This window comes from Chiroxiphia lanceolata, chromosome 12 (assembly GCF_009829145.1).
Source record: "Chiroxiphia lanceolata isolate bChiLan1 chromosome 12, bChiLan1.pri, whole genome shotgun sequence".
Lineage (NCBI taxonomy): Eukaryota > Metazoa > Chordata > Aves > Passeriformes > Pipridae > Chiroxiphia > Chiroxiphia lanceolata.
In genome coordinates, this window is record NC_045648.1 from 8,836,423 (window position 1) to 8,861,569 (window position 25,147).

At 45.1% G+C, this 25,147-nt stretch overlaps 3 protein-coding genes across 4 annotated transcripts in view; all 3 read left to right on the forward strand.

Annotated features, from left to right (window-relative positions):
- The window catches only part of ABHD17C (abhydrolase domain containing 17C, depalmitoylase), a 28,926-nt gene extending 23,256 nt beyond the window's left edge, over positions 1-5,670 (forward strand). Inside the window, exons 2-3 of the mRNA XM_032700235.1 lie at positions 1,305-1,484; positions 4,157-5,670. Of these exons, the coding sequence (XP_032556126.1) occupies positions 1,305-1,484; positions 4,157-4,376 (400 nt within the window). The 3' untranslated portion in view covers positions 4,377-5,670. The remainder of the gene's footprint in view (positions 1-1,304; positions 1,485-4,156) is intronic.
- Positions 5,671-8,893: 3,223 nt separating this feature from the next.
- On the forward strand, positions 8,894-12,029 carry LOC116792946. Its single transcript, XM_032700451.1, has 2 exons — positions 8,894-9,059; positions 11,344-12,029. Exons 1-2 carry the CDS (start codon positions 8,894-8,896, stop codon positions 12,027-12,029), a joined length of 852 nt encoding a protein of 283 aa, XP_032556342.1.
- A 727-nt stretch (positions 12,030-12,756) lies between these two features.
- LOC116793051 (cell surface hyaluronidase-like) overlaps positions 12,757-25,147 on the forward strand; it is a 50,287-nt gene continuing 37,896 nt past the window's right edge. Inside the window, exons 1-8 of one of the 2 annotated variants that reach the window (XM_032700602.1) lie at positions 12,757-16,134; positions 16,265-16,826; positions 17,109-17,278; positions 17,595-17,783; positions 18,099-18,268; positions 19,092-19,301; positions 23,039-23,244; positions 24,927-24,996. In XM_032700602.1, coding sequence (XP_032556493.1) covers positions 15,765-16,134; positions 16,265-16,826; positions 17,109-17,278; positions 17,595-17,783; positions 18,099-18,268; positions 19,092-19,301; positions 23,039-23,244; positions 24,927-24,996 — 1,947 coding nt within the window. In that variant the 5' untranslated portion in view covers positions 12,757-15,764. The remainder of the gene's footprint in view (positions 16,135-16,264; positions 16,827-17,108; positions 17,279-17,594; positions 17,784-18,098; positions 18,269-19,091; positions 19,302-23,038; positions 23,245-24,926; positions 24,997-25,147) is intronic. The other variant, XM_032700604.1, reaches the window with a different exon arrangement.

A 25,147-nucleotide genomic window follows, 5' to 3' on the forward strand; every position in this document is an offset into this window, starting at 1 on the left:
CCAGTCTAGTTATACTTTATCATAAAACGAGGCAATCTTGACAGCCTGTAATTGCATGATTAGCACTGCATTATTCTTCTATTGTAATTGTAATTTTAATTATTAATTGGTTATTCTTCCATTGTAATTTTTCTCTTCTGCACATACCAAATCAACCATTTCATGCTTGAAAGCTGAGTACTCTCCAGGCCTGACCATACACCTTGCAAGGAGCTTTGCAAGGAAATTGAAACCTTCCAGAGACATGGGGGGTATGGCCTAAAGTGTAGGGTTTGATTTTCATTGTCAGTGACAGCAGGACTGTCGACAGTGTAGACAGGCAAAAAGACACGTCCTGCACAAATTGTTTTCTACTAGAAATGCATTCTCTTCTGCACTTGATTATTCTTTATACAGCTTGCAGTAGGAAGTGGAGTTACAGATAAAAATCTTCTGGGTAAATATTTTATAATTGAGTAACAGCTTTGATTTGCAGCTTTTCTAACAAGTTGTGGTGGCCAAATGCTCTTCACTTCTTCCTATCCACTGTCACCTCCTCCTGTGCCCCTTCCAAATTCCTTTTGCATACTTCAAGTGAAAACTGAGTTAGTCTCATCCTCAAGTTTTTTTGCAGTATGAAACAGCACACAGGCTAGGACAGTATTACACACTAAACAGGAATATCAGGGAGCCATCCAGGACTCCCTGTTAACCCTGAATTTTATGAAATGATGTATCTTTATAGTTACAAAATGAACTTGACACATTTTAAACTGGAAAAGAAAAATGAGGAATAACTTATACTAATCAGAAATTGGAAAAATTAACAGACCTGTCTTTGCTGTCTTCAGCTACACTAACAAGGCAGTTTTGAGTTTTTGTTCCAACTGCATGGAAGGAAAGGTGGGCAGAGGAGTAACTATCATGTTTAATGGTGGAAAAGGTCTTTACCACCTTGGATATCCAACTGAAATTTCTGAGAGTGACTCTGGATAGGGGGAAGGTCTGATTTGCTGTGCTGTGGAGTGAAAAACAAGAGCTGTTGATAAAGAAGGTGAAGATTAAGGAACAAATGGACATTCCTTCTTTGAGGACAGTTCTCTTTAACTTTGTAATATTTTGATTATTTACTTTAATGGACTGCTTTAAAATTTAGATGTATAAGTCCTTGTCTCCTAGAAACAGATTTTAAAGAGCTACAGAGGAAAGGGGGGGATGCTCTTTTAGTTTCTTTGGTTTGGTTTTTGCTTCTGTGATGTGAAATGTGTTGTGTTTTGGCTTTTTTTTTTTTTTTTTTTTCAAAGGGATCTTTCTTTTCTCTACAGGTATGGTGTTAGTCCTGAGAACATCATCCTGTATGGTCAGAGTATTGGTACTGTCCCTACAGTAGACCTGGCATCTCGGTACGAGTGTGCAGCAGTAATCCTTCATTCTCCCTTGATGTCTGGATTACGGGTAGCTTTTCCTGACACTAGGAAAACCTATTGCTTTGATGCTTTTCCAAGGTACGTACAAACGCTGCAAAGATGGTTGTTCTATACTCAGCACGCTCTTTAGGTGTTTAAAAGGGACTAGTATGCAAATAGATGCCAAGACTTGTATTTGTTGCTCCCTGCTGGGGATCGTGTAAGATCCTGATGTTTGTGACCAAAGCAAAGTAAGTTGCTGTCCCTGTTTTGGAAGATTTTGAGATTGTTTTAAGAAGCTCTCGAATATTTTACATGCAGAAAACTACATACAGCTGGTTTTAGGATAAAACAGTTGCTTTTATAGCGTGGTGCTTCATTGGAAAAGCAATTGCAGCAGACCTAAATTAGAGTATCCAAATATTTGGGAATAGTAGAGGTCCTGAGAACAGCAGGTATTCCAGGAATCTTTAAGAACTCAGTTTAAGTTATGGGAGAATATGAGAGGGGAATCCAGTCTCTCTGTAGCAGGGCATATAGACCTGAGGGTGAGGAGGGGAGGCACAGATAAAAACCTTGGTGGTCCATGGAAGGGAGAAGACAAAACAGACACTGAAGTCTTGTGCAATATTTGGCTTTGCTTCAGGTCATGCTTGCAGTAAGTGTAGGAAGCGATATTTATAGCATTTCTTATGTTTGTTTTATTTTGGTTACAACAGATCAAAATTAGAAGGTGGAGGAGGCCGTAGGTACAAATCTCTAGCCAGAAGAGCTGGAGGGAATGGTGACCAAGTCATAGTGGCTCTCACAGTATCCATGTTTAGAATTCTTCCAAACAGGTTATTAATTAAGTAATTAAATTGTTGGAGGTGCAGACAGAATTTGAAGCACTTATACTCCAACTCATTCATCATCCTCAAACCTGAAATCCAATATTTACAAATGCTTCTGCGGGAGCAGGAAAACACAAAGCCTTAAAAATAGCTCTGATTACAGAAGTAACAGTGATTAGCTGTTACCAGCCAAATCAAATAACAGTTTTAAAAAGAAAAAGTGGAAGGGGGAACAGTGACAACAGATGTACTGTAGCACTTGAGTATTTTGTTCTTGCCCTACTGAGCTTTTCATTGCCGTCAGTCTGACTTCCCTGGTACTGGGAGCAGTGAAAATAAACAGCAGTGCACTTTATGAATGTGTGCAGCTCAACTGTCTGTCTTCACAGTGGGAAGCAAAATAGTTCTGTGTGCACCTACAGTGAATTGCTATTATGTGCATTTTATGTTGGGACTCTGTGAGAGTTTGGTCTCTGTAGATTTTTCTAGCTGCAGAGTCGTGTGGCTGAGAATACTAAGTAAGGCTAATGTGCAGTTTAAATACTGCTTTATGAGTCGCTGAGTTGGCAATGGGACGCCTTCCAGTTTTCTGCAAAATACAAATATTATCTGGCTTAATGGTCTGTGAATATATGTGGAAAAAAAATAGTTTCATTATCTGAATACTGAAGTGAAAGGGGTTTCCTACAATAAATGAGGACTTAGTATCTAGCCATGAAAATTATGCATCAATATCTCTGTAGCTGTATGTAGCTGATACATCTGTCACATTGTGGAACTTTGGGATAGACCTTTTCCATGGGCTTAAAACTTCAGTTTATATAGCATGTTGAATATAAAACATTTGCAATTTACATTTAGCTATGATATGAATTTGGGGATGAAAATTATGGGGAAAACGAAAATCTACATTATTCTGAGGCTTCTCTTATGTTGGAATTTTTTCCTGTATGTAGCATAGTTGCACACAACTCAAGTTCCAGACAGGAAAAGTGAAATAGGCTACATTTTAAATAGCACCTTAAATGACTTGAATCCTGCTTTTTTTTCTTTTTTTTTTTTTGAAAAGTATTGAGACAGAAATGTGTTTACACTCAGATGTTTACTGGAATACCAGTGGCAGTTCTCTAGAATACTGAATGCTGAGGTTTGTATGTGTGAAGCTTAGTGCTTCAGTTTACATCTTAGTTTTTAGGTAACTTTATAGTTTCATAAAGCTTCTCTGAACCTGTTTTTAAGTCAGCATATGCTGGCATCTGTATTTTTTAAATAATTTTAAGCAGTCTTGATCATGTTGTAAAATCAACAGTCCTGCCAGAATTGCATGCCTCCATGTTCTTCAGCAGCAGGAAAATCCAAACACCTTTTACTAGGTAGGATAAAGACTTGTCCTTCTGTCAAATCAAATATTACCAATATTCATTTTTCCGCCCACTTTAGCTGAATCTGCCTCATTTGGGGGTTCAAAGAGAGGTTCAAGCCTCATGAGCCAAGGCTTTGTTGGTTTTTTTTTTTAAATGAAATCTTATGACTGGAATGTAGTTAATTAGTTCCTAAGCTGTTAAATTGGACAGTGATAATGTGTAATACGAAGAGTCCACATTTGCAGCATGTCCCATGGAATCTCACTTGCCTCACAGTGTTTTTTGTAATAGATACACCCTCTGTTTTGGTGGGGGCTTTTTGGTGCCAAACCTTATTTGCATGCTGCCCATTCAAACTTCATGTTGTTAGCACTGGTGGGATGGTGGTGATGGCAGTGCAGGCTCCTGTTTACACGTGTATTTTGGGAATGAGCCTTGTCCCATATCACTTTTGCACAACTCCGACGATTTGCAGCCATTTGAAAACGTGCAGTGGTAACTGGATGTATCAATCGTTCAGTGGTATGAAAGTTAAAGCCCCGAACTGAGCTGTGTTTTCTTTTCCTTCCCCCAGCATTGACAAGATCTCTAAAGTGACCTCTCCTGTGCTGGTCATCCACGGTACCGAAGACGAGGTGATCGATTTCTCGCACGGCCTGGCCATGTACGAGCGGTGTCCGCGAGCGGTGGAGCCCCTCTGGGTGGAAGGGGCCGGGCATAATGACATAGAGCTTTATGCACAGTACTTAGAGAGACTAAAACAGTTCATATCTCACGAACTCCCCAACTCCTGAAGAAGCCTACCTGATTTTACCTCAGTTACTGTGAACGGAAGAAATTACCTGTTTTTGCACATGCTTTAACTGGATAGCTGTAATAGCTTTATACTATGAAGAAATGCCCTGCCTTGAGGGTGTTCTAATCAAACATCTGATGAAATTTGTCTTTTATATCTGGAAATGATTCTACTAATGCACACAAATATGGTCAACTACTGTAATTCCAACAATTTTTAGCTTCGTTGCCCTGAAGGAAGTGGGAATCCTAGCTGCTTATGGGGACACTTTTTACCTAGTGCTGTATTAATCGAAGATCAGTTTTCTCTGTCTCACTTCAGATCATTTATAATTCTGTCCTACAAAGACTTTTTTCCCCCAGTGTTCTCAGTGTGGAGAACACAACTGTTATGAGCTGCAGCTTGTTCTGAACAATCATGGGTTCAATCTAAGGGAGTACTTTCTCTGTGAAGTTTCTAGCTGTGGTATTGTAACTGGAAAGTTATTGTGATGAAGTTCCCCCTCCTCCCTTCTAGTGTTCTTTTGTTAACTTGCTGATCTTCCCAAGTAAATTATTTAAATATACTTTTACCTGAAAATAAACAAACTACTATATGGGGCTAAACTCTGTAACGACCTCTCCATTACTTGTATAAGCATAACTGGAATATTCTTAAAGGATCTAGGGACAAAATTGCTTTTGTTTAAAAATAAGTGTGTAAATTTACTATTAGAAAACTCATTTTAATATTCAGATTGTCTGAATAATAGCCATAACAGACATTTCCTTCTGTAAAGCATTCCTGTAGACTTTTTAAAAGTACTGTACATATTTGAATTTACATTGTGCATAGATTCTTAATTGGTAGTTTTAATTTAAGTCTAGTTACAATAAACTGCAAAATTCTGGTTTGTATATGATTGAATACATTTTGTTAAAATATGTTTTTATCCCTATATTATTTTGCTATTAAAGTTTTATAAAGTTTCCAGGACAAAAAAAAAAAAATTTACACATTTATGTTTTGATGAATTATGTAACTAAATTTTCATTGAGCTGATCTTTTTAGTTTAGAAGTAATTTGATTCTTTGACACTGGAATCGCACAGTTTATGCATCAGAAATGCAAAACACTTAAAAATTGTTACACTGCTAGCATAGGTCTAATTTTTCCAAATTTAAAGGCCTTAAATGTACTGTAAGCCTCAGATTGTTGTATAAATTGATTGCGATTGATTGCAGTTCGTGTCCTGTTGCTGCAAAGCAACACAGTGATTGTAATGGAATAAAGGATGCATGGATTAGAGCTTGCTCAAGTTTTGAATCTTATTTGGTGCATAATTTTCATACACAAGGGAAGTATAAATACAGATTTCTTGATAGAGCAACCTGGGTATGTAAATGAATTGTAAAAGAAGTTATGTTTAAATGGTGTTCAGCTGGTTTTAAGTAATGAAAAATCATGATTTGTTGCCTGGAAGAAATGTTTGAACACAGTTGTTATGAATCCTTATAATAGGCCTGCAGTTAATTTTCAGCACTGCAAGTGTGTATTGGCTTTGATTATTGCCTTGGCCCTATTTCTGCAAAAGGAGAAAAACTAGTAATTTCACTTACAGTGGAGGGAAATGAGGACACGCATCCAGCTCCACGTCATCTGGGTCCTTAGGCTCTGGATTTGTGCATCTGTGTTGTCTAGTTGGGGAGTTTTAAATGTCCCAGGCAGCAGGGCCCCTAGCTGTTGTCTTGGTGACTCTTCCAGCCAAGACTGGCAAGTTTTGCCTATTCATCACCTCAAGCTCACCACTTCCCTCCTGTATTTTAAATTAATCTTCAGATACATGTTTGATTTTATATTATATTTATTGTACCTTCATAAATCCACAGTGGGGTTTTTTTTCAGTGTGTGCTTCCTGAGACTATAGCCCTGGGAAACAAAGCTGCTGTCTGTGGTACAGGTAGTCAAGGTAACTTTGAGTCAGCTTGTCAATGTAGTGACTTGGGGGATTTTTGCCTAATTGGGCACTGTTTTTTTTCATACCCAGGTTGAACTTTGTGTTGCTCTGAAACTTTAGCCTGCAATGTTTCTTGTCCTTATGACCCCTTATAGCTACCCTTTTACTTATACAAACTCGTACATTTAACCTTTTCCCTATAAATTGATTTCTTTGATTACTACTTTTTCAACACCTGCAGTCATTTTGTGACTTGTCTTTGCAGTTGCTTTGCATCTTGTCGGCATTCCTCTGTTAATGAGAGCCCCAGATCTGAATTCAGCATTATTGCATGTGTCCTGTGGTCTCTGCACATGCAGCCTGAGTTCACAGTGTTCTGGATGAACATGAATTTCCACTTGGACTATCTTATATTTGCCTGAATTCCTGCTTAACTAATTCTCAGAGGTGCCTCGCTAATCTGGTTTCTGCATTGTCTGTTTTGCTTTGTGAAGTTAATCTGCATTTAAGTAACACAGATGTTTTGCTCTTAATTAAAATGTTAATGACCTATCATTGATCCACTGGTATGGATCTTCTTACCACTATTTTAATTCAGTGATTTGTTTACCAGTTTGGTCCCTTAAATAATATTCCTTGTAACCTGGTTTTCATCCAATAGTTCTTAAATTAATTCTGATTTTTTTATAATTTTCTGACATATGCTATACACAAAATAAATCCTGATAGTGAGCTGCTTTATATTGTAAATTTGTATCAAAGCATCACTTTCAGGCATTTCAGAACACTGCTGGTCAACCTTAGAACTATTAGTTGAATAAATGTGGCCAAGTCATGAAGCTGCAGTTATCCATGACAGTGGATTTCAGGTCCTCATTTTTTTTAAAGAAAAAAGGGTTAGAACAGAGTTTTTAAATGATGGGAAAGGGGATGATGTGAGGTTATGAAAAACAAATTTTGGGCTAAAAAAAAAAAATAGTCTATTCCAGCAAACTGCTAACACTCTGTCATTTAAATGTATAATATGGGCCTTTACAAGAACTTGTTATGCATATTTTAGAGCTATCAAGGTGTCACTGTAAAACTGGCTCTGTGTGCCTGGATAAATTATGCAACGGGTCTTCCAAGGGTGTGAGCGATCACTAACATTTTATTTTTGATGGGGATGCTCTGTCCATTTTTCCTGTGTGACTGACCATTTGTGTTCATGTAGTACAGCCACCGATGAGGTGTGGCTTGTTCGCAGGAAGGTAAGGTCTGGGACATCTGTTTGCTATCAGTAGTTGTCTAGCGCTTGCACTTTGAAAAAGCCAGAGAAGAATATTTGTTACAACTTCAAAGGTGGCATTTTCCAAGGAGTCTGATATGTATCCTTTTAAAATTTATGTAACTGTTATAAATTTAACTTGTACTCACAGGCCTGTTACCTGTGTTGCCTCTGCCGCGTTTTTGTTCCTCGTTCTTCCATGTCATTCCTGTAACTTGTGCTCTGCTCGGGGCACCGGCCCTTTAGCTCTAAATACCCAAACCTGTATTTATGCTTGGCATTGTACACATCTTCTATAAACTCTGTATTGTATTTGCTTTTTCTAAATGGTGCTAAACATAGAAATAGAGACCCAATGTACCTGCTTCGTCTGGTTATTCGTTCAGCCGTAAACCTTGATAGTTCTGATTTGGAAAGTGTTTTCTCCCTTAGGTCTATTCTCGTGAATGCAAACTGATGATCTGGTTTAAGCCCATTTAACTTATTTCTCTATATCCTTTTTTGTGGAGTTCTCCAGCTATTTCAGCTCTGAAATTTCTTGTGTGGCAAATGCAGTCATTTGTACTCCAGCTCTGAGTAAGGGTAAGGGGCCTCTTTGACGGTGGGCACTCTGCTGTTGAGAATGAGGTCAGGCACAGAAACTACCTGCGGAGCCTGTATTGCTTTCCAAGTCCAGTGGTAGTTCTTAGATCAGATGGGTGTGAATTTCAAAGTGAGATGTTGAATTTGGGTCTCATAACTTTGCCACAACAGTAAAAAGCAGGAGCTGGTCCTTGCAGTGGGAGAGTTAAGTGCTGCTCCTTTGACTCTGCCTCTGTCGATGTCTGGTTTTGAAGCTGGGTTTCTGCAATAACTAAGTCAGCAGAAAGTGTTAGGGAGACATGCCTGCTATCTTAAAAAAAAAAGAAAAGAACCCCCAAGAAGACCCATACACCATTAGTTTGTCAGTTATAAATTGCCTGCTGGTTTCTGTACGGGTAAAGGTGCTTTGGTTTCCTTAGGGCCCGGCGGTGCAGCACGTCGCTTTCTAAAGTAGAATTCTGGGCTGGCTGTACCTGGGCGCTGCTGAGCGCGGCTGTGTTCGCTCTCCCGCTCCGCCTGGGACGGAGCTGCACTTCCCTCGCTCGCGGAGGCCGGAGCATCCCCGCTCCCCTGGGCCGTGCCAGCGCCGGCTCGGGACAGAACCGACCCTTGTGTCCGGCGGGGGAATCCCTCCGGGGAAATCCAGCCTCCGTCCGCCTGGCTCCGCGCCGAGGGGCAGCCGGGCTGCGCTCCGTCCCTCCCCGCGGGGCTGCCCGGGGTGGCCGCGGCCATGCCGCCAGGTACGGGGGCGGGCGGGGGGCGCCGGGCTGGGAGGGGGCTCTGCGGGACACCCCCGAGGAGCCCCAGGGCCGCCCGGCTGCTGCTGCTCCTGGTGATGGTGATCATGGTGATGGTGGTGGGCGCCCGGACCGGGACGCAGGCGACGAGCGGACACGGTGAGTGACGACCCGGGGACGGGCGGTGCTGCCGGGGGAGGCGGTGCTGCAGCCCCGGGGGCAGAACCCTCCTCGGGGCTGGGGCCCGACTGCCAGCTCGGGCTGCCCGGGCTGTGGCTGCTCCGGGAGAGGAGAAGGTGCAGGGCTGCTGGAACTGACCCTTTCTTTGTCTGGAGAACCAACGGAAGGGACACAACACACCTCTGGATCCCACTTTGACTTCAGGACAGACAGGTGGCTCGGTTTGACTGTGGCTTTGGAGGTGACTGCAAGCAGTGGGTCCTTCATTTATTTCCTCCTTTAGTCTCTTAGACCTTTTTTAGTTTAAGGGCTGCCTCTGAAGACAAGACATCGATCCAAAGTTTTGTTTATTCTAAATAACGTTTTGCAAAGCAGTTTGCTCTGGAAGCTTTGCAGACCTGCTTAAAGATTTAACATTGCTTACATTCCAAGTCGCTCGGCTGCAGCGTTGCCATTAGGTGCACTTAGGAATGCTTTGGATCTGCCTCCAGACTGTTTCCCTTTGGCTCAGACCAGCACCAGTGGGATGGCAGCGGTGCCTGCCAGCCTCCTCTGCATGAACCATTGGCCCTCCAACACATCTGCCCGGGAGAATGGAGTAATGTGAACTCCACTTTACTGGGGTCCTCCTGGAGCTGGGTCCTCCTTCCATTCTCCTTGGGAATTCCTCCCAGGGATCTCACACAAGCAGTTCATCTCCTTTCACATCAGCCCATCGTCAAACTAAATGGAAGAGCTCATTGATCTGTCAGGGGTCTTATGAAAAGGGCTCTCAGAATGCCTGTCGATTGCTCTGAATGAAAGATGCCATAAAGATGCAAAATGCTGCTTTTGTTATGACATGTTCCCGAGTTACCCTCTACCATCTAGTCCTACCACTCATATTTTACAGTTTCTAAATAATACAATGTTATATTTCAGGGATGATCCGGTCTGTCCAGCCAGAGCATTTGGATCAAATTCAGGGATGAATTACAGCCATAAATGGGCATTTTGATATGTGGAATTCCAACATAATAGTAGAATACTTAACTAATACAATTACAATATGCAAGCAATCCCCTGGACCCTAAGTCACAACTACTTGAAGCTGATAACTTTAATCTTAAATCAAACAAAAATCAACAAACCTGAAGCTTGTCAAACATGTCGGGCTGGGATCCCCCTGTCAGAAATAGAAGAACAGTCTTAAAAATCCTGTTCTCTGCTTGGAAATGAAAGGAAAGGCTGCAGGAACATTCCAGGGCTCCCAGGACATGACCTCCAGCCTTTAGCAGGATGCTGTTACACTAAAACATTCACCATTTCAAACACTTCTGGCAACATGCCATTGAGTTTTGGGTTCCTTGTCCCTTTTAATTATCAGAGCTTTCTTGTGTGTTTGCAGCCCTACTTATCATGAACTCCCAACCTACTTATATTGCATGTAATTGTTTTATTGATTAATTCTCAGAGTGTAAATTGAACCTTTGGGCTCAGCCTGGAGAAAGGAGAGGTGGGTAGGGGCGCTACCTTAGAAGAAAGTTTGAGCTTCAGAGAATGACAATTCTCCCTTATCACTACCTTCTTATAGCAGGATGAAGCTACTGGGGCCTTTGAGCAGCTACAGCTTAACCTTGTTACACTGAGATAATGGCTTTAATCAGCAGGCAGAGACCAGAGAGGGCACCTAGAAAGCAAAACTAAGCTTTTATCTGTTAGGTATCTGTTAGATATCTATATCTGTTAGAAAATTAGAGACTGTGCTGGAGCCTGGGGCTGGACCCAAAATGGAAATGGCTCAGGGGGAGTGTAAAAGTTTCCTTTCTTAGGCAACTATGGAAAAGGCTTTTACAGTCTTTATTAAGAATCATTATTTTTCTTAATGTTTTTCAGCAAAATTTATATGGAGTAGTACATACTCTTTTGGTGATGAGGGTTTTTTTAGGAATCTGTGTACTCTGGCATGTATGTATGAATGACTAAGATAGTTTTCCTGAGCATTACAGAAAACAGTAGTTTAAATTAAAAATTGCAGATGATCATTATTATGTTATAGTACCTAAAAACATAAGTATCTCAAATGTATTGATTTGGCCTGTTGAAACATTCAGTGTTTGTCAAAGTAGTGCAGTGATCTGTGCTGTATCCAGGGCTGCAGCAGAACATCCATAAATGCAGATATAAAGATATATAGATATGCATATATTTTGAGGCAACGAACTGCCTGGGATTCTTTGCTTTTTATGTTTAATAGGTTTTACTGTATTTATGATTATTTCAGAACATGGCTTAAATCCCAATAGTTCTTTGTGGGATATGGATTACAGAAGACTGTTGCACAGCAAGAAAACCCTTTCTGGGACCATGGTCTCTTACAAACCCTCCAGCTACTTCAGAAGCAGCTCTCTCCTGAGTTACCATGGAAGGAGAAGTTTGCTTAGTCAGAATCTGAACCAGAAGCCACAAGAAAAGCAGTTGTCCTGTGATATGCTCCTTAAACTCTCCAGATACATTTTAATGGATATCTTTAGACCTAGCTTGGCCTGGAATCTCTTTCGGTTTCATAACTGTGATCAAGAAGTCAACCTGCCCAAAATTCATATCAGCCTCCTCAAGGTGGCCCAGCACAAGGTGAAGCCGTTCCTGCTGCACAGGGTGCTCCGGCTCCTCGGGAACATGGGAGTGGTGTTTGAAGCTCAGCAGTCCAAGGCCTTCTCTCTGCTCAAGAAGCAAATGATTAAACCAAGGAAAACGCCGTCAGGGCCCGAAGAGGAGCAAAGTGGTAGGTACACAAGGAGGAGATGTGGGTTTGGTATCTCTTTCTGGTGCTGTCTGAGCGGAATCGCGGGGCCGGGCATCACTGGATGCAACCCCGTGGTCTGGTCTATGTCGAGAGGCGCACTCGGCGCTCGGGCTGAGCAAAAGGCAGGACGCGGGGTGCTCATCCCCGGGCGGGAGGGGCGATAGGAGGGCGGGATCCTGCCGGGCTGCGGGCGGGTGTTCCCGGCCCGCGGGCAGCGGCTGTGCAGGGGCGCCGCCTCCCGCCCGGCCGCGGCTCTGCAGGGACAGGTCGTGTTCGCCCCGCGGGAGAGCGGGGCCCGTGTCCGTGTCCGTGGGGGGCTCCGGGCACGTAGGTCTGGTGGCTGAGCTGGCGCTGAGCGCACAGACACCATCACACCCCCCGCACCCCCCCACGGCCGGAGTTCATCCCGCGGCGCCTCCAGTTCTCTGCTCCGTGGGAACGGGGTGTTGCTCAGGGGATGCTGCCTCCGCTTCTCCTTCCTTTCTCGGAGCAGTAAGGAGGAAACAGGAAACTGCCCAGCGAGGGAGTGTGCCCGGGAAAAAAGTCGCTTACAGAGGAGGAACCATCCTCCCTGGAGTGCCCGGGAAAACCGCTTTCAGAGAAGGAACCTCCCCGCATTCTTGTGCGAGAGCTGAGTCCCTGGGCGGGGGTGTCTGTGCCTTGGGAGTCGATTCCGTCAGGCGACTCATTCAGAGCAGCTTAGTTCTCTGCCCTTGCCTTAACATGAAGGTTCTCAGCCATCGATATTTGTTATTGAACGTTACAGCTGTGTTTGTAGGCAAAGCATCACAGTCATTGAAACGTGCCAAGACACAGGACAGTCGAGGTTGTCTTGTTCCTGGCAAGGAAGACGCTACAGAAAATGATCCATTTTTCTTTGTTAGAAAGGTAAACTACAGTTTATAACTCACTATAGCACTCGGAGGAGGGGTTGGGTTGGTTATTTTTGTGAGGAAGAGTTACACCAGGCGTGTGTTGGAGGCAGTGAGTATTAGTCATGATTTCTCACTTGCAGGTGTGAGGATGTTCAGGAATGTTCTCATGCTGTGGATGCATCCTGTAATGGAGTGCTGTGGTATAAGCTTCAACACAGTGCTGCTGCAAAACAGAAATCAATGTGGAAAATGAAATTTGGAAAAGAGTGAAAGGAAAAGAGTTTACCTCTCAAGCACCAACCTACAGATAGTAATGGGTGCTTCCGTGTTTATCTTACAAAGAGATAGGAATCTTAAGAAAACAGGGTAATACATCCAGTCTCATTTAGTCTGCAGTTTTCTTCCTCAGGCCAGTGAAAACTTAATGGGGGGTGAAATGGCACTGAAATCATTCACCTGAGAGTAGTTCTTTCAGAAAAGAATCAACCCAGTCTATTTCTGTGGATTCTGAGGCTACAGAGGAAAAACGGTTTTGAATTATGTAAACAGCGCTCACACCTCTGACATTTTGGTTTCTTGTTCAGGAAAATCCCAGGTAAGCAGGAGTGACTGGCTTTGTTGATTGTTCCATGAGGCCTGCAAAAAGCTTAGCACTAACCGAAGCCTGGCTTATATTTACCTCCACTATTACTGTGTTAGATTAATCATTGTTGCCTTTTATTTAGGTTGCAAGCCTGTGAAACCTCTTGCGTGAAGTAAATATTTTAAATAGCAATGTATGAGGTTTCTAGGGCCCTAGCAGGTGTGAAATAGAGGTTCGGGTCCTCTTCTACCTCAAATTTTGAACTTCTAGAACCATTGAATTCAGAGAATTTAGTGTGTTTTAAGACAAAATACTCCTGTATGTCTCGTATTGCCTGAAATTTCCACCAGTAGATAAATCTTTCTCAAAAAAATTTGCTATTTCTGGTAGCAGCTCTGCTTTCCCATGACCTGCATTCATATGTGTCATATTCAGATAAGGAGGAGGCACAACGCTGACTAATGCTGCTTTTTTGGAAGGAAAATGACAAAAGCTATTTGAGACAGGAATAGAAGTGCCAGCACTAAATGACAGATGAACAGCCGGTAGCAAAGGTGGCAGCTCTAACGTTTCTCTGTATTTATGGAGTACTGAAACAAGGGAGTGTTATCAGGATTTGTTTCTCTGGGCTGGATGCTTATCTTCAGATTCAACAATTCTCTGGGTCCCAGGACCAGGTGTAAGAGAGTGGATGGGTTTTGTTTAGCATAAGTGAGTGTTGCTCCCTCTTCAGAGCTGCTGTCTGGAGCGTGGGGCATGGCTGTGCCCCTCACCCACCCTCCTGCTTCCAGTCTGTTCCTATATTTTGTCTGACAGCACTTGCTCCTTATTAACATGACTATAGCCTCTTTGTGCCCTCTGTCAGAAGAAATCCTGCACCAGAATAAATTTCAGAGGTGACAGATTGGAGCAGTTTGACCAGATGATGGCACACAAATGTCTCAGAGACTGACAGCACCTGTGGCTTTGTACCTCTTTGGCTTTGGCCTTGGGCAGAAGCAGTGGCTGGCATAGTTGCCTGCCCACTTCCAGCTTGTCCTCTCTGGATGTTGTGTTGCGGAGTGGAGATGAGGGATTACAACTCTGGGAGAGAGAAGGCAGTGGCTGCAGTAAAGCAGGGACCTGTATTTATGTGCCACCCAGAAGATCAGTTGTGCTGTATTTTAGAGCCTATAAAAAAATGTGATGTTCTGGTACATGGAAAATGAACCAGTGTGTGATGGTCAGTGATAGGTGTGAGAGGTGTGATGATGTGACAGACAGTGCCATGTCCTTTGAGACTGGAGCCTGCAAAGCCAGGAAGGCAGCTCCAGGCCAGGGGGGTAAAAGCATATGGTTTTCTTTGAGGCTGTGTCTTGTCAGAGCATCTTCTAAGCATTTTCTTCTCACTGCAGACTCTGACTACAGATTGATTTGGAAGATGATGGGAGGTGAAGTGGCAGATACCTACCTCTCTGTTCACCTGCTGTCAGGGGAGCTTTTGCAGCTGCTGGGTTACAGTGTTGTCCGTAGATCTGCCAGACACAGGACAGCACAGGGCAAAACACCCCCACGGGAAGGTACCAGAGGTGTCAGCTGCCCCTCAAGAAGGGCCGAGGTGTGCCAAGCTCTGGTGAGCACTTCAGGGTCTGGGGCTGGAGCACCTCAGCCCCCTGCCCTTGGGAAGGCAGCTGGCACTCAGACACACGCTTTGCACAGGGCTGCTGAGCCCAGCTGGGTGCTCTGTGGGTCTGCACAGACCCCCCGAGGCCACTCCCCATCACCCCGGGGAGCTCGGCGAGGAGCCCGCAGCCCCCGGGGCTCGTAGCCGGGGAAGACCTTTCCGTGCTGGCAGCGGGGCTCCTCCCGGTCCCGGGCATCAAGGCGCCGGTGGCAGATATACGTCCAGGCTGGAGGGATCGTCCCCGGCTGGGAGGAGCCAGCGGCTCCGCCGCTGTAAACAGTGCGGGCACCGCCAGCGGTTGGGAGATGGATATAAATAGGGAGGCGGAGGGGAGGCAGCCGGAGCGGCGGAGCGGGAGCTGCCTGCGCCTGCCTGCCCTTGCCCTGCCTGCCCCGCTGGGTGCCCGGCAGCCCGGGCCGGCAGCTCCGAGAGGCGTCGGGCAGAGTCCGCGGTCGGCGCTGCCGGGACGCTCCAGGTAAGAGTCTGCAGCGAAGTTTGGAACGCGCCAGTGCCGCTCGTCGATCCGCCGCTGGGTTTGCTCCGCGCCGGCTCCTTCTGTCCGCGCTGCTGTTCTGGTGCCTCGCCGTGTCCGGGGTTGTGTGGAGCGGGAAGGGGGGTTCTGCTTTCGTTCTTGCGACGTTAAGTGGAGGGGGAAAAAAAGGAAAAAAACCCCAAACAACAAAACCGAAACACATCGAAAGCAAAATGTGCCACTCGCCGGCTCCGTGTACAGACGCGGCGCACGTGTTGCGGGCGGGGGCGGCCCCGCGGCCCCGGGATGCAGGTAGAGGCTGCGGGACTGCCCGGGACGTGCCGAGCGCGGGGAGCCTCGGGGAGCCGTGGCTCCTCCTGCCCTTCGCGCCGGACCCGGAGACGGTCCTGGTCCTGGTGCCGACGCGGGACGCACCTTGGAGCAGCGAACGGCGGCAGCGCATCAGGTCGGTACCGCGCCCCTCCGCGCCCCTCCACCTCCCGACCCCGCCGCTGCCGCCGCCCCTCTCTTGCAGGGCCCTGCCCGGAGGCCGTCCCGCACCTCGTCCCGTGGCGACCCGGCTCCGACACCCGCCGCGCCGCCGTGGTGGGCCGGGGGGCGGCCCTGCGCCTCGAGAGCTCCGCCGCCTTCCACTCCCTCGTCATCCGCGACGGAGGTAAGCGGGGCCACCGCCGCCTCGGAGCCCTCGTACCGCGGGGGGCGGCCCAGCCATGCTCGCCCGTGGGGGCACATCCTGGCCCGGCTGTGTGCGCACCCAGCCCCGATCCGCTCCCCTCGCCACGCAGGGATGCTCGTGTTCGCCGACCGCCCCCACGGGCCGCCCATCACCCTGCGGGCCCGCTACATCCTCATCCACGACGGCGGGGAGCTGCACATCGGCTCGGAGCGCTGCCCCTACGGCTCGCGGGCCACCATCTCGCTGTACGGGCGAGCCGCCGAGGGGGCGACCGTGGAGGGCTTCGGGCAGAAGTTCTTGGGCGTGGGTCGCGGCGGCGTCCTGGAGCTGCACGGCCGGCGGCCCCGCTCCTGGACCCTCCTGGACAAGACGCTGCACCCCGGCGGGCTCCGGCACGGCCCCTACTCCTCCGAGAGGAGGTGGGGCAGCCGCGGGCTCAACCTCCGCGTCCTGGACGGCGGCACGGCGCGGGTGCTGGCGGCGGGGCGCTTCGACACCCACCTGCGGCCGGGCGAGGGCCGGCGGCTGAGAGCCTTCCTGGCCCGGCAGCCCCCCGGCAGCGTGGTGGCGGCGGCCGTGGGGGACTCGGCCGCCCGCAGCCTCACGCCAGAGACGCGGCTGCTGCTGCGGGACAGCCTGGGCAGCAGGTTCATCGCCCGCCTGGGATACAGGTGAGGCGGGGGCGGGAGCAGAGGGGGGCGGGAGCGGAGCCACCATGGACAGCTCCGCGCGGGGCCGCGCTCCGCCGGGGGCTCGTCCCGACCGAGGGGCGGAGCGGGGCTCGGCAGGGCCCGCGGGCAGGGGGCGGAGGGTACCCCGGGTAGAGCTGCGGCGGGCAACCCGTGCCAGAGGGAGGGAAGTCGTGTCCCTCTGCTTGCTCCCTCCTGCCTAAGATTTCTGCGGGGTGGAGGGTTCGGGATGTCACTGGTTTGCTCCTTCCCTGTCTCCTTCAGGCAGCCCTGGGCGCTGGTGGGGATCTTAGGAGGGGATCAGCTCTCCACAGCAGAAGACAAGCGGGAGTATCACGGGAATGGAACAACGGGGTTGGCCATAGCCCAAAGAGATTTCCTCACCTACGACGGCACCCGTTTCACTGTTACTGCTTTCAGTGGGTGGATAAAAGGTTCGGTCTTCCCTGAAAATTGCTTGTCTTCTGTTGCTTTGCTTTCCTTTTTTCGGCTGCCGTGAACCTGAACAATGAAATGATAATCATACCATAATCTTTGGCTCGCATGGACAGTGACCAAACTAACAGCGGTTCTCTCTCAAAGTAACATTTTATCTGCCTACAAAGAGATGGCACTGGCATAGTTAATGACTGGAGCACTTCTATCATGCACAGAGTTATCTAGATAAAAATTAAATTGATATGCTCTTCAGTTAATTGCATGATTCTGTCATGTGCAACTGTAAAAATAACTGATTTCTTCATTTTTCAGGGGTGCCTCGTAATGGATTTAAAGTGGAAGTGACCAAAGGAATAATTATTCATCTGGTGGACGAGGTTACAAGTTGGCTACCTGGTGACCGTATAGTCATTGCCAGTACAGACTATTCTATGCATCAGGCTGAAGAGTTTAATCTCCTTCCTTGTCCTGAATGTCAAAGTAATCAAGTGAAAATTGATGGTATGAAATATTTTTATCAAACTAATTGTAGTAACTATTTACATTGTTTCGTCTTTTACATTCTACTTACCTTTTTAACACATGGGCACATATTAGAGCTGAAGGACCTAATACTGTATTGGGATTTGGAAGTTTGTCCAGAGGCAGCAGTCCTCTGTAGAAGCCTGAGGAAGTGTTGATGTCTTCTGGGATCAGGTACTGGGCACATCCCCAGAACTGGTGATTTCTTAAATGAAAGATGTACACTTACTCAGAACAATACAATAACAAATACACTGTGCTAACTCTGAACTAAAAGGTTTGTGATTTCCACAGGCAGCCCACTTTATCTTCACATGGGGGAAGTCATAGATGGTGTCGACATGCGGGCGGAGGTTGGTCTTCTCACTAGAAATATACTTATTCAAGGAGAAATGGAAGACTCCTGTTATGGACAAAACCAATGCCAGTTTTTCTCTTTTGATACATTTGGAGGACACATAAAAGTGAGTAACTTTTAATGCATGTGCTTGTAGGTGGTTTCAGATAGTTCCTTTCCTTTGTAAACAAGTGAAAGGATTAATGCACAAAAATAACATTGTGTCTGGGGGAAAAGGTATATCTGTCTGTGAAGAAGAGGGAAGTGTGTTGGCCTGTTTTGCAATGGACTTGCTGTAGGTTTGTTCCATTTTCTTCACTGTGTCTGCAAAAACATACTCTTCTCTGTGCTAGAGGGGATTCTTTAGCAGCATTGCTGTCAGTAGGGTTAATGTGAAGTTAGTTCACAGGGTACCACTGAAGAAATTGTGCTTTCTGCAGAGCACACCCGCTCCCTCAGAGAAGTGCTGGATCTCCCCCTGTTATGCTTCATGTTCTAGGTGGAGGTGCAGAGTCTTGCTGTGGTGGGGGCTTTGTATAAAACTGCTCCTCCACCAGTCGGTGGAAATCAGGGAGCTGTACAGGTCTGGGCTAAAAATCACTTAAGAGTAAAAGCTGCCAGGAAATAGAGCCTGGTAGCAAATGCTCCCCCTTTCTGTAGTTGGCAGGAGTACCGTGTCTGTCACTGCTATTGCTAAACACTCCACATGCTGTTTGGCAGCTGCTCCTTGGCAGCCCCGAGCCCGTAGGTGTGCAGCTGCTGGCACAGGGCTCTGCAGGTTCTGAGCTGATGTGAGTGGAAATAGGGAGCTGACACTTCCTCCTGGGATCAGACCCCATTTTACTCTGTAAACATATTCCCTAATGACAGAAAAAAAGCCCAAACCTGTTTTTCTTTTTGTGTATGTTTCTATTGTAATGCTTTACTTGGATCTACATTTGTCTCAACAGATCCTAAGGAATTTTAGCTCTGTTCACATGTCAGGAGTGGAATTAAAAAACATGGGGCAGCAAATCCTAGGCAGTTACCCTGTGCATTTTCACTTGGCTGAGGATGTGGATGAGAGAGGAGGATATAGACACCCAACGTACCTCGATAACCTGGCTATCCACCACTGCTTCTCTAGGTGTGTTGCCATACATGGAACTCATGGCCTTCTGGTAGGAGACATATTTTATTAGTACCAAGTTCAGCTCTTTGCATAGCCAGTGCTAAACAGCACATGCCATTTGTGATGTAAAGAGAAATCAGAACATTGAAATAAGGCATCTTTTACCCAAGAAATATACCAACTTCTCAACTTTATTTAGGACTGTTCCTCTGGTAGTGCAGTTCTTTGAAATGAATGTAAGGTTTTTAGCATAGCCTAATTAATATTATCAAACGTGTGATCAGATGTAGTGAAATCTTTGCCTTGGTAGTTCTGGACAATTTGTGATAACAGGAACTTTCATTTGAAATTAAAGCAATGGACTTTAAATGGAGTTGGCTGAAGCAATGGACCTTTAATTTTCAATGGTGATAAAAAAAGACAGGGGTTGTTCAAGTCAGGGCAATGTGAAATATATCCAAAAATGTTCACATGACAAAGGGAATGAAATATGAACAGGACAGACCCAAACGGCTGCTTCAGTGCCAGAAAAGACCTCAGGAACTTGGCTTTGACCTAGATCCTCACAAGGGCATTGTAAAGAGGAACGTAAAAAAAAAAAAGAAGGCTTTAACAACAAAAGAATCTCAGCTGGAAAAGAGAGATTCCTGCTCCAGTCCCAACAGGTCCAGTTGCTGTTGCTCTGCAAGACCCTGAGTGGTGTTTTGGTATCTGTGGCGTTTCCTCATTCACCTGGTGTGTGCTCACCCAGAGACATTCCGAGTTATCCGCGACCTCCTGTGTTTTTCCTGACAACTTTTTCTCAGTCCTGGAGATAAAGCTGTGTAAGACACAACATACATGTGCTCTGTGTGTGAAAGAGTCCCCCTGAAAGGATGCATTAATGAGAATGGGATGCTGTACCTGTACCATTTGGGAGCACTGTTCATGTATTTTAAACTTCATTTATATTGTCCATATCACTCACAATTATTAATTGCCTTCTAATATTCATCATTTACTCTGTCTGCAGAGCCTGATTCTCTGTAGAGAGCCCTTAGGTTGTCAGAAGATTTGTCTAGTACATGTGGATGTAGTTTATTTCTTTCTCCTCCTGTGGGTATTAAACCTCTGGAATTGAAGTAACCTGCCTAGGATGAAAAATTAAGCTTTATGCTAATAATGGTCCTTTAAAGAATGGCATATGGTCTTGCTCTTTATCAGAAAGGAGGTTATCAAAGGTTTGTCTGGATATGTGGGATGAAATAGTTGTGAATCAAGACTCAAAGTGTGAGATCGAGCCCTGCTCATGTGATTGCTGTGGGCTTTGAGTCTGTGAATCAGTGAACAGATTTTAAATATGTGATTTAAAATATGTGATTCTGTGGAAGAAATGTGGTTTTGATATATAGTCATTAAGAAAAAGAGTAATTAAAACGTAATAAAAAGCCTTGCTTTAAAATGAATTAAAATATTTGCAGTTCCCTAGAAGAGTATGTGCATCAGAGCAAGGCAGTCAAATAACATAGAGGGCAGTTAAATAACATCTGATGCTTCAGCATCAGATTATGAAACTCCAGCCCTTGAGGCAGAGTAAACCAGAGAGGTGGTTTTCCCCATTCCTGTCCTGAGGGTTTAGAAGACGTACTTTTTAGAGGGCCATTGGTTTGTACTCTGCTGTGCATGGGTTATGCAGAGCCGTCCGCAAGGCCCTTCCCCATCTGCTGCTCCATGTGCCAGGCTGGTGCTGCTTTGCAAGCCAGCGGCAGCTTGGGTTCCTCACGGAAGCTGGAAACAGGCTGTGACCTGCCTCTGTGGCCAGACCCACGTCAGGCATGTACAGGCTGCTGCAGTCTTTCATGTCTGATGTTGCAGTGCATAAAGGTCACTTATATTGTGTTGCTGAACTATATATAATTCAGTGTTTAGAGGCACCTTAATCATCTGCTGTTGGACACAGCAGCAAGGCTGCAGCCTGTGTTGTGGACAGTGTTTCATGCTGGCACACACAGCAATGTACCACTGTGACAGTGCTGCAGGTGGGTGCCTTTCCAGGCTTGTATTTTATATTGGTGGTATGCTGGAATTGACTGGGGATTTGTTCTGATATGAGGATCTTTATCTTCCAGTGCAAATGGAAGTGATCTTTCAATCACGTTATTTCTGGTCAGGAGAGTGATTGCTGTAGTGTCCTGTGTGTAACTTTTCAGGGCTGCCATGCAATTCTGAAGCTGGGACTAATCATATTAATTAAAGCTAAAATCTGGTTTTGGATACAAGTCTGGTTTTTTATGCAACCATTTGAAGCACAGATTAGTCAAACTGCAGCTAAATGCAGAAGAATGAAACTCTACAATTGAAATGCTGTTTAAAACAATGAGTGGTTTGTTGTTAGTGTTCTTTCCAAAAATAATCCTCCGTGGCCTCCTTAGCGCAGCTTCTGCCCATCATTTGGGAGAGTAGAAGTAGCCAGGCTTATTGATCTTAGCAGGCTGGCAGAGACAGTTGCATTTTTGTCTAAATCCATTTCCTAGATCTGTATTTCCCAGACTCGGCTGGCAGGGAGGGACATGTTCAGTGTTGTTGTACGTAGGTTCTCTGTCACCCTCCCTGCAACTCACTCTAAGGAGCTGTACCTGTGTGCAGGGTCAGTGGATTTCCAACACTCCATCAGTAGAGCTGGGTATCTGGTTGTGTTGTGGCGTATTTTTAACTCTCTTTTGAACACCTCATTGAGGCAGAAACAAGAGCAGCAGATGACAAGTCAGAGGGGTGACTGCCAGGAAAACAATGAAATCCAGCAGAGATATACCTATGGGGACTATACTGTTTGTGACTCCAGATGTTATGTACAGTTGCAGCCCATTAAAGGGAAATTACAGGATATGATTCTATGAAATGGATTTATTTCAAGTATCCCTCTGTATACAAAAATAACCAAGTAGGTTAATATTAATTAATCTTGCAGTCTAACATAGACATAACTGACGTCAACAGGAATTTTGTGTGCCTGAAGAGAGAATATATATATATGCTGACAGGGATCATTTGAGTACAAAGTTAAGGTTTCAGTAAGATTTAGTAACAAATAGCTGGTATTTTAACTAGCCTGATCTAGTATTTAAATTTAAAGGAAGGATTTCTGAATTTATCTTCATAAGATTGTACATCAAAGGAGGATTGTGCTAAGTCCTCTTGGTTGAATTAGGGTTTAATGCAATATCCCTGAGCATGTCAATTAATATTAAATAGACTGAAATAGTAAAATACCATCTCTACCCAAGATGATCATTACAGGAATGAAGTGGCCAGGCACCTTCTGAGAATGGAGGAGAAAGAGCAGAAATCTCGTTAATATAATTTACTTCACATGATGCATTTTAAAGAATTTCTTACTTTATTTTGGAAGTGTTGCAGTCATGAAAATTTCTGGATTAACCGTGCTAATTTGTTGGTTTATCATGCGAGACACACTTATATTTACGTATCTTTATGCAGCTAGTCACTCCATGACACTGACTCAAATATTCTCTTTTAGAGCTGAGGGCGGTTTTAAATCAGGCACTTTGAATTTTTCCTTTAATTATGCATGTGATCTTCTTCAGAGTAATTTTAATAGCAGTTTTGCTATATCAGACATCACAGCTATGCACATTGCATGTACTTTGAGTCAGCTCAGGGACCGATGGAGGCACCTCTCGCTGTGCAGAGGGGTGGCAAACCCGCTCCATCAGTATTTTGGGAATTTATTGCTAAGCAAAGCACACCAGTTGTAGCTCCTGCTGTAGCCTTTATGCTTTTTCCCAGGTAAAAGACACCATTGGCTATGACACCCTGGGGCACTGTTTCTTCCTGGAAGATGGGACGGAGCAGAGGAACACCTTTTATCACAACCTGGGCCTCCTCACGAGGCCGGGGACGATCCTGCCTTCGGATCGCAGCGAGCTCATGTGCCTCGCCATCCGCAGCCACGTCCATGGGAATTACACTCCTGTGCCAAGCACTGACTGCATGTAAGTGCTCCAGGAGCTGTAGCCAGGTTTTGCACTTACATTGTGCTTTATAGCTGGGTCTTGAAGAATGGTGTGGTGAAACTTGAAAGGTGCTATTTAATGTGAAAGGAGAAATTGTAGCTTTTTCTACCATTTTTCGTTTTAAAACTTGACCATGGTTTGCTTGCTAAGGTATCTACTAACACTTGCATGAATCCTAGGCAAGGAATATTTGCTGGTGGTTATTCCTGTCACTGTTTTTAGAGAATCATGAAATCACAGAATGGCTTGGGTCAGAAGGGACCTTAAAGATTATTTAGGTCCAATCCCCCTGCCATGGGTAGGAACACCTTTCACTAGACCAGGTTGCTCAAAACCCCATTCAACCTGGCCTTGGACACTTCCAGGGATGGGGCATCTACAACTTCTCTGGGAAACCTGTGCCAGGGCCTCACCAACCTCACAGTGAAGAATGTCTTCCTAATATCTAATCTAACCCTGCCCTCTTTCAGCTTAAGGCCATTCCCCCTCGTCATATCACTCCAAGCCCTTGTCAAAAGTCCCTCTTCAGGTCTCTTGTACCACCTTACAGGTACTGAAAGGTGCTCTAAGGTCTCCCTGGAGCCTTCTATTCTCCAGGCTGAACAACCCCCAACTCTCTCAGCCTGTCTCCATAGGAGAGGTGCTTCAGCTCTCTAAATCATAAATATGTTAGAGCTCTTTGCTCATTTCTGAACACCTTTCAATTCTTTCTGAGTACGATGTTAAAGGCTCCATGAAATCTTTCTGATAAATGCAAGTTTCTCCAGCCCTAGTATAGGCTGGCAACACAGTTTAGCAGAGGAAATTTGTATTTTCATATTTTCTGTAAAAGAATGCAGTGGACAAACTCTACTTAACTGAATTAATTGCAGTTATTGTTGCTGAAATGCTAAGGTTTCTTGTGTGGTTATTACAGATTTATTTTGCATCTCTTTAGTGGATTTTTGATTATTTAACAGTTAAGGTGGATAAAAAATGTTTGAAAAATCTCTGCTTAGAATGAACAAATTAATTGGTACAGTCATGAGAGAAAGTTTACAGTGTTTTTACATGTGGTCTTTATTACTGACAAAGATGTTATCCAATGAAGTAAGACAACAGATGACAATGTTTTCATAGCTATATTGGCTTCTGTTTGTACCACTACTGATCTTCCCTCTGAAGAAAAACTCCTTATTGGGACAGACATAAAAATTATATCTCCTTAATCTTCTCCTTAATGGGTTATTTGCAGCTTGCAAGGAGAGTTGTTTTGTTTTGTTTTGTTTTCCACAAAAGCTTCAGAAATTCATAGAGAATCCCCTAACTCCTGCCATCGCCCCTGAAGTTTCAAAAAACAGACCAAAAGTTTCACTTTCAGACATCTTCCAAAGCTGTTTAACTTAAAAAAGATCCTGGGTTTCCTTCAGCTGCATTGAACAGAGCATGGATTTTGTGTTAATGCTCTCATATAATTTACAATAGGTTCAGCATGTGGTTCCATAAATGACCACGTCTGACATTATTAGATGGTTTCTTTTCCTTTAAGAGTGTCATTAAAAGGTTGTGGGGAGTTTTAAAGTCAATAGGAGAGTTGTGGCTCAAGTCCAGTGCAGTGCTATGAAAATGTATCCCTTCCTGTTTGGTGACTGCTTAGGATCATTTTGATTTTGGTTTTTCAGGGCTGTCAGCACGTTCTGGATTGCAAATCCAAACAACAATTTAATAGAGAATGCAGCAGCTGGTGCTCAGGTAACCATTTAATGGCAGAGCTATGCTTTGCCTCCAGTTCCCATATATTCCACTTTTATTGGTGTCATTAGTGTGAGGGCAATAACTGTAAAATTTAGATATGTACTTTTGCAACCTTTGTCTCTGTTAAGAACTTCAGTTATTTTAAGAT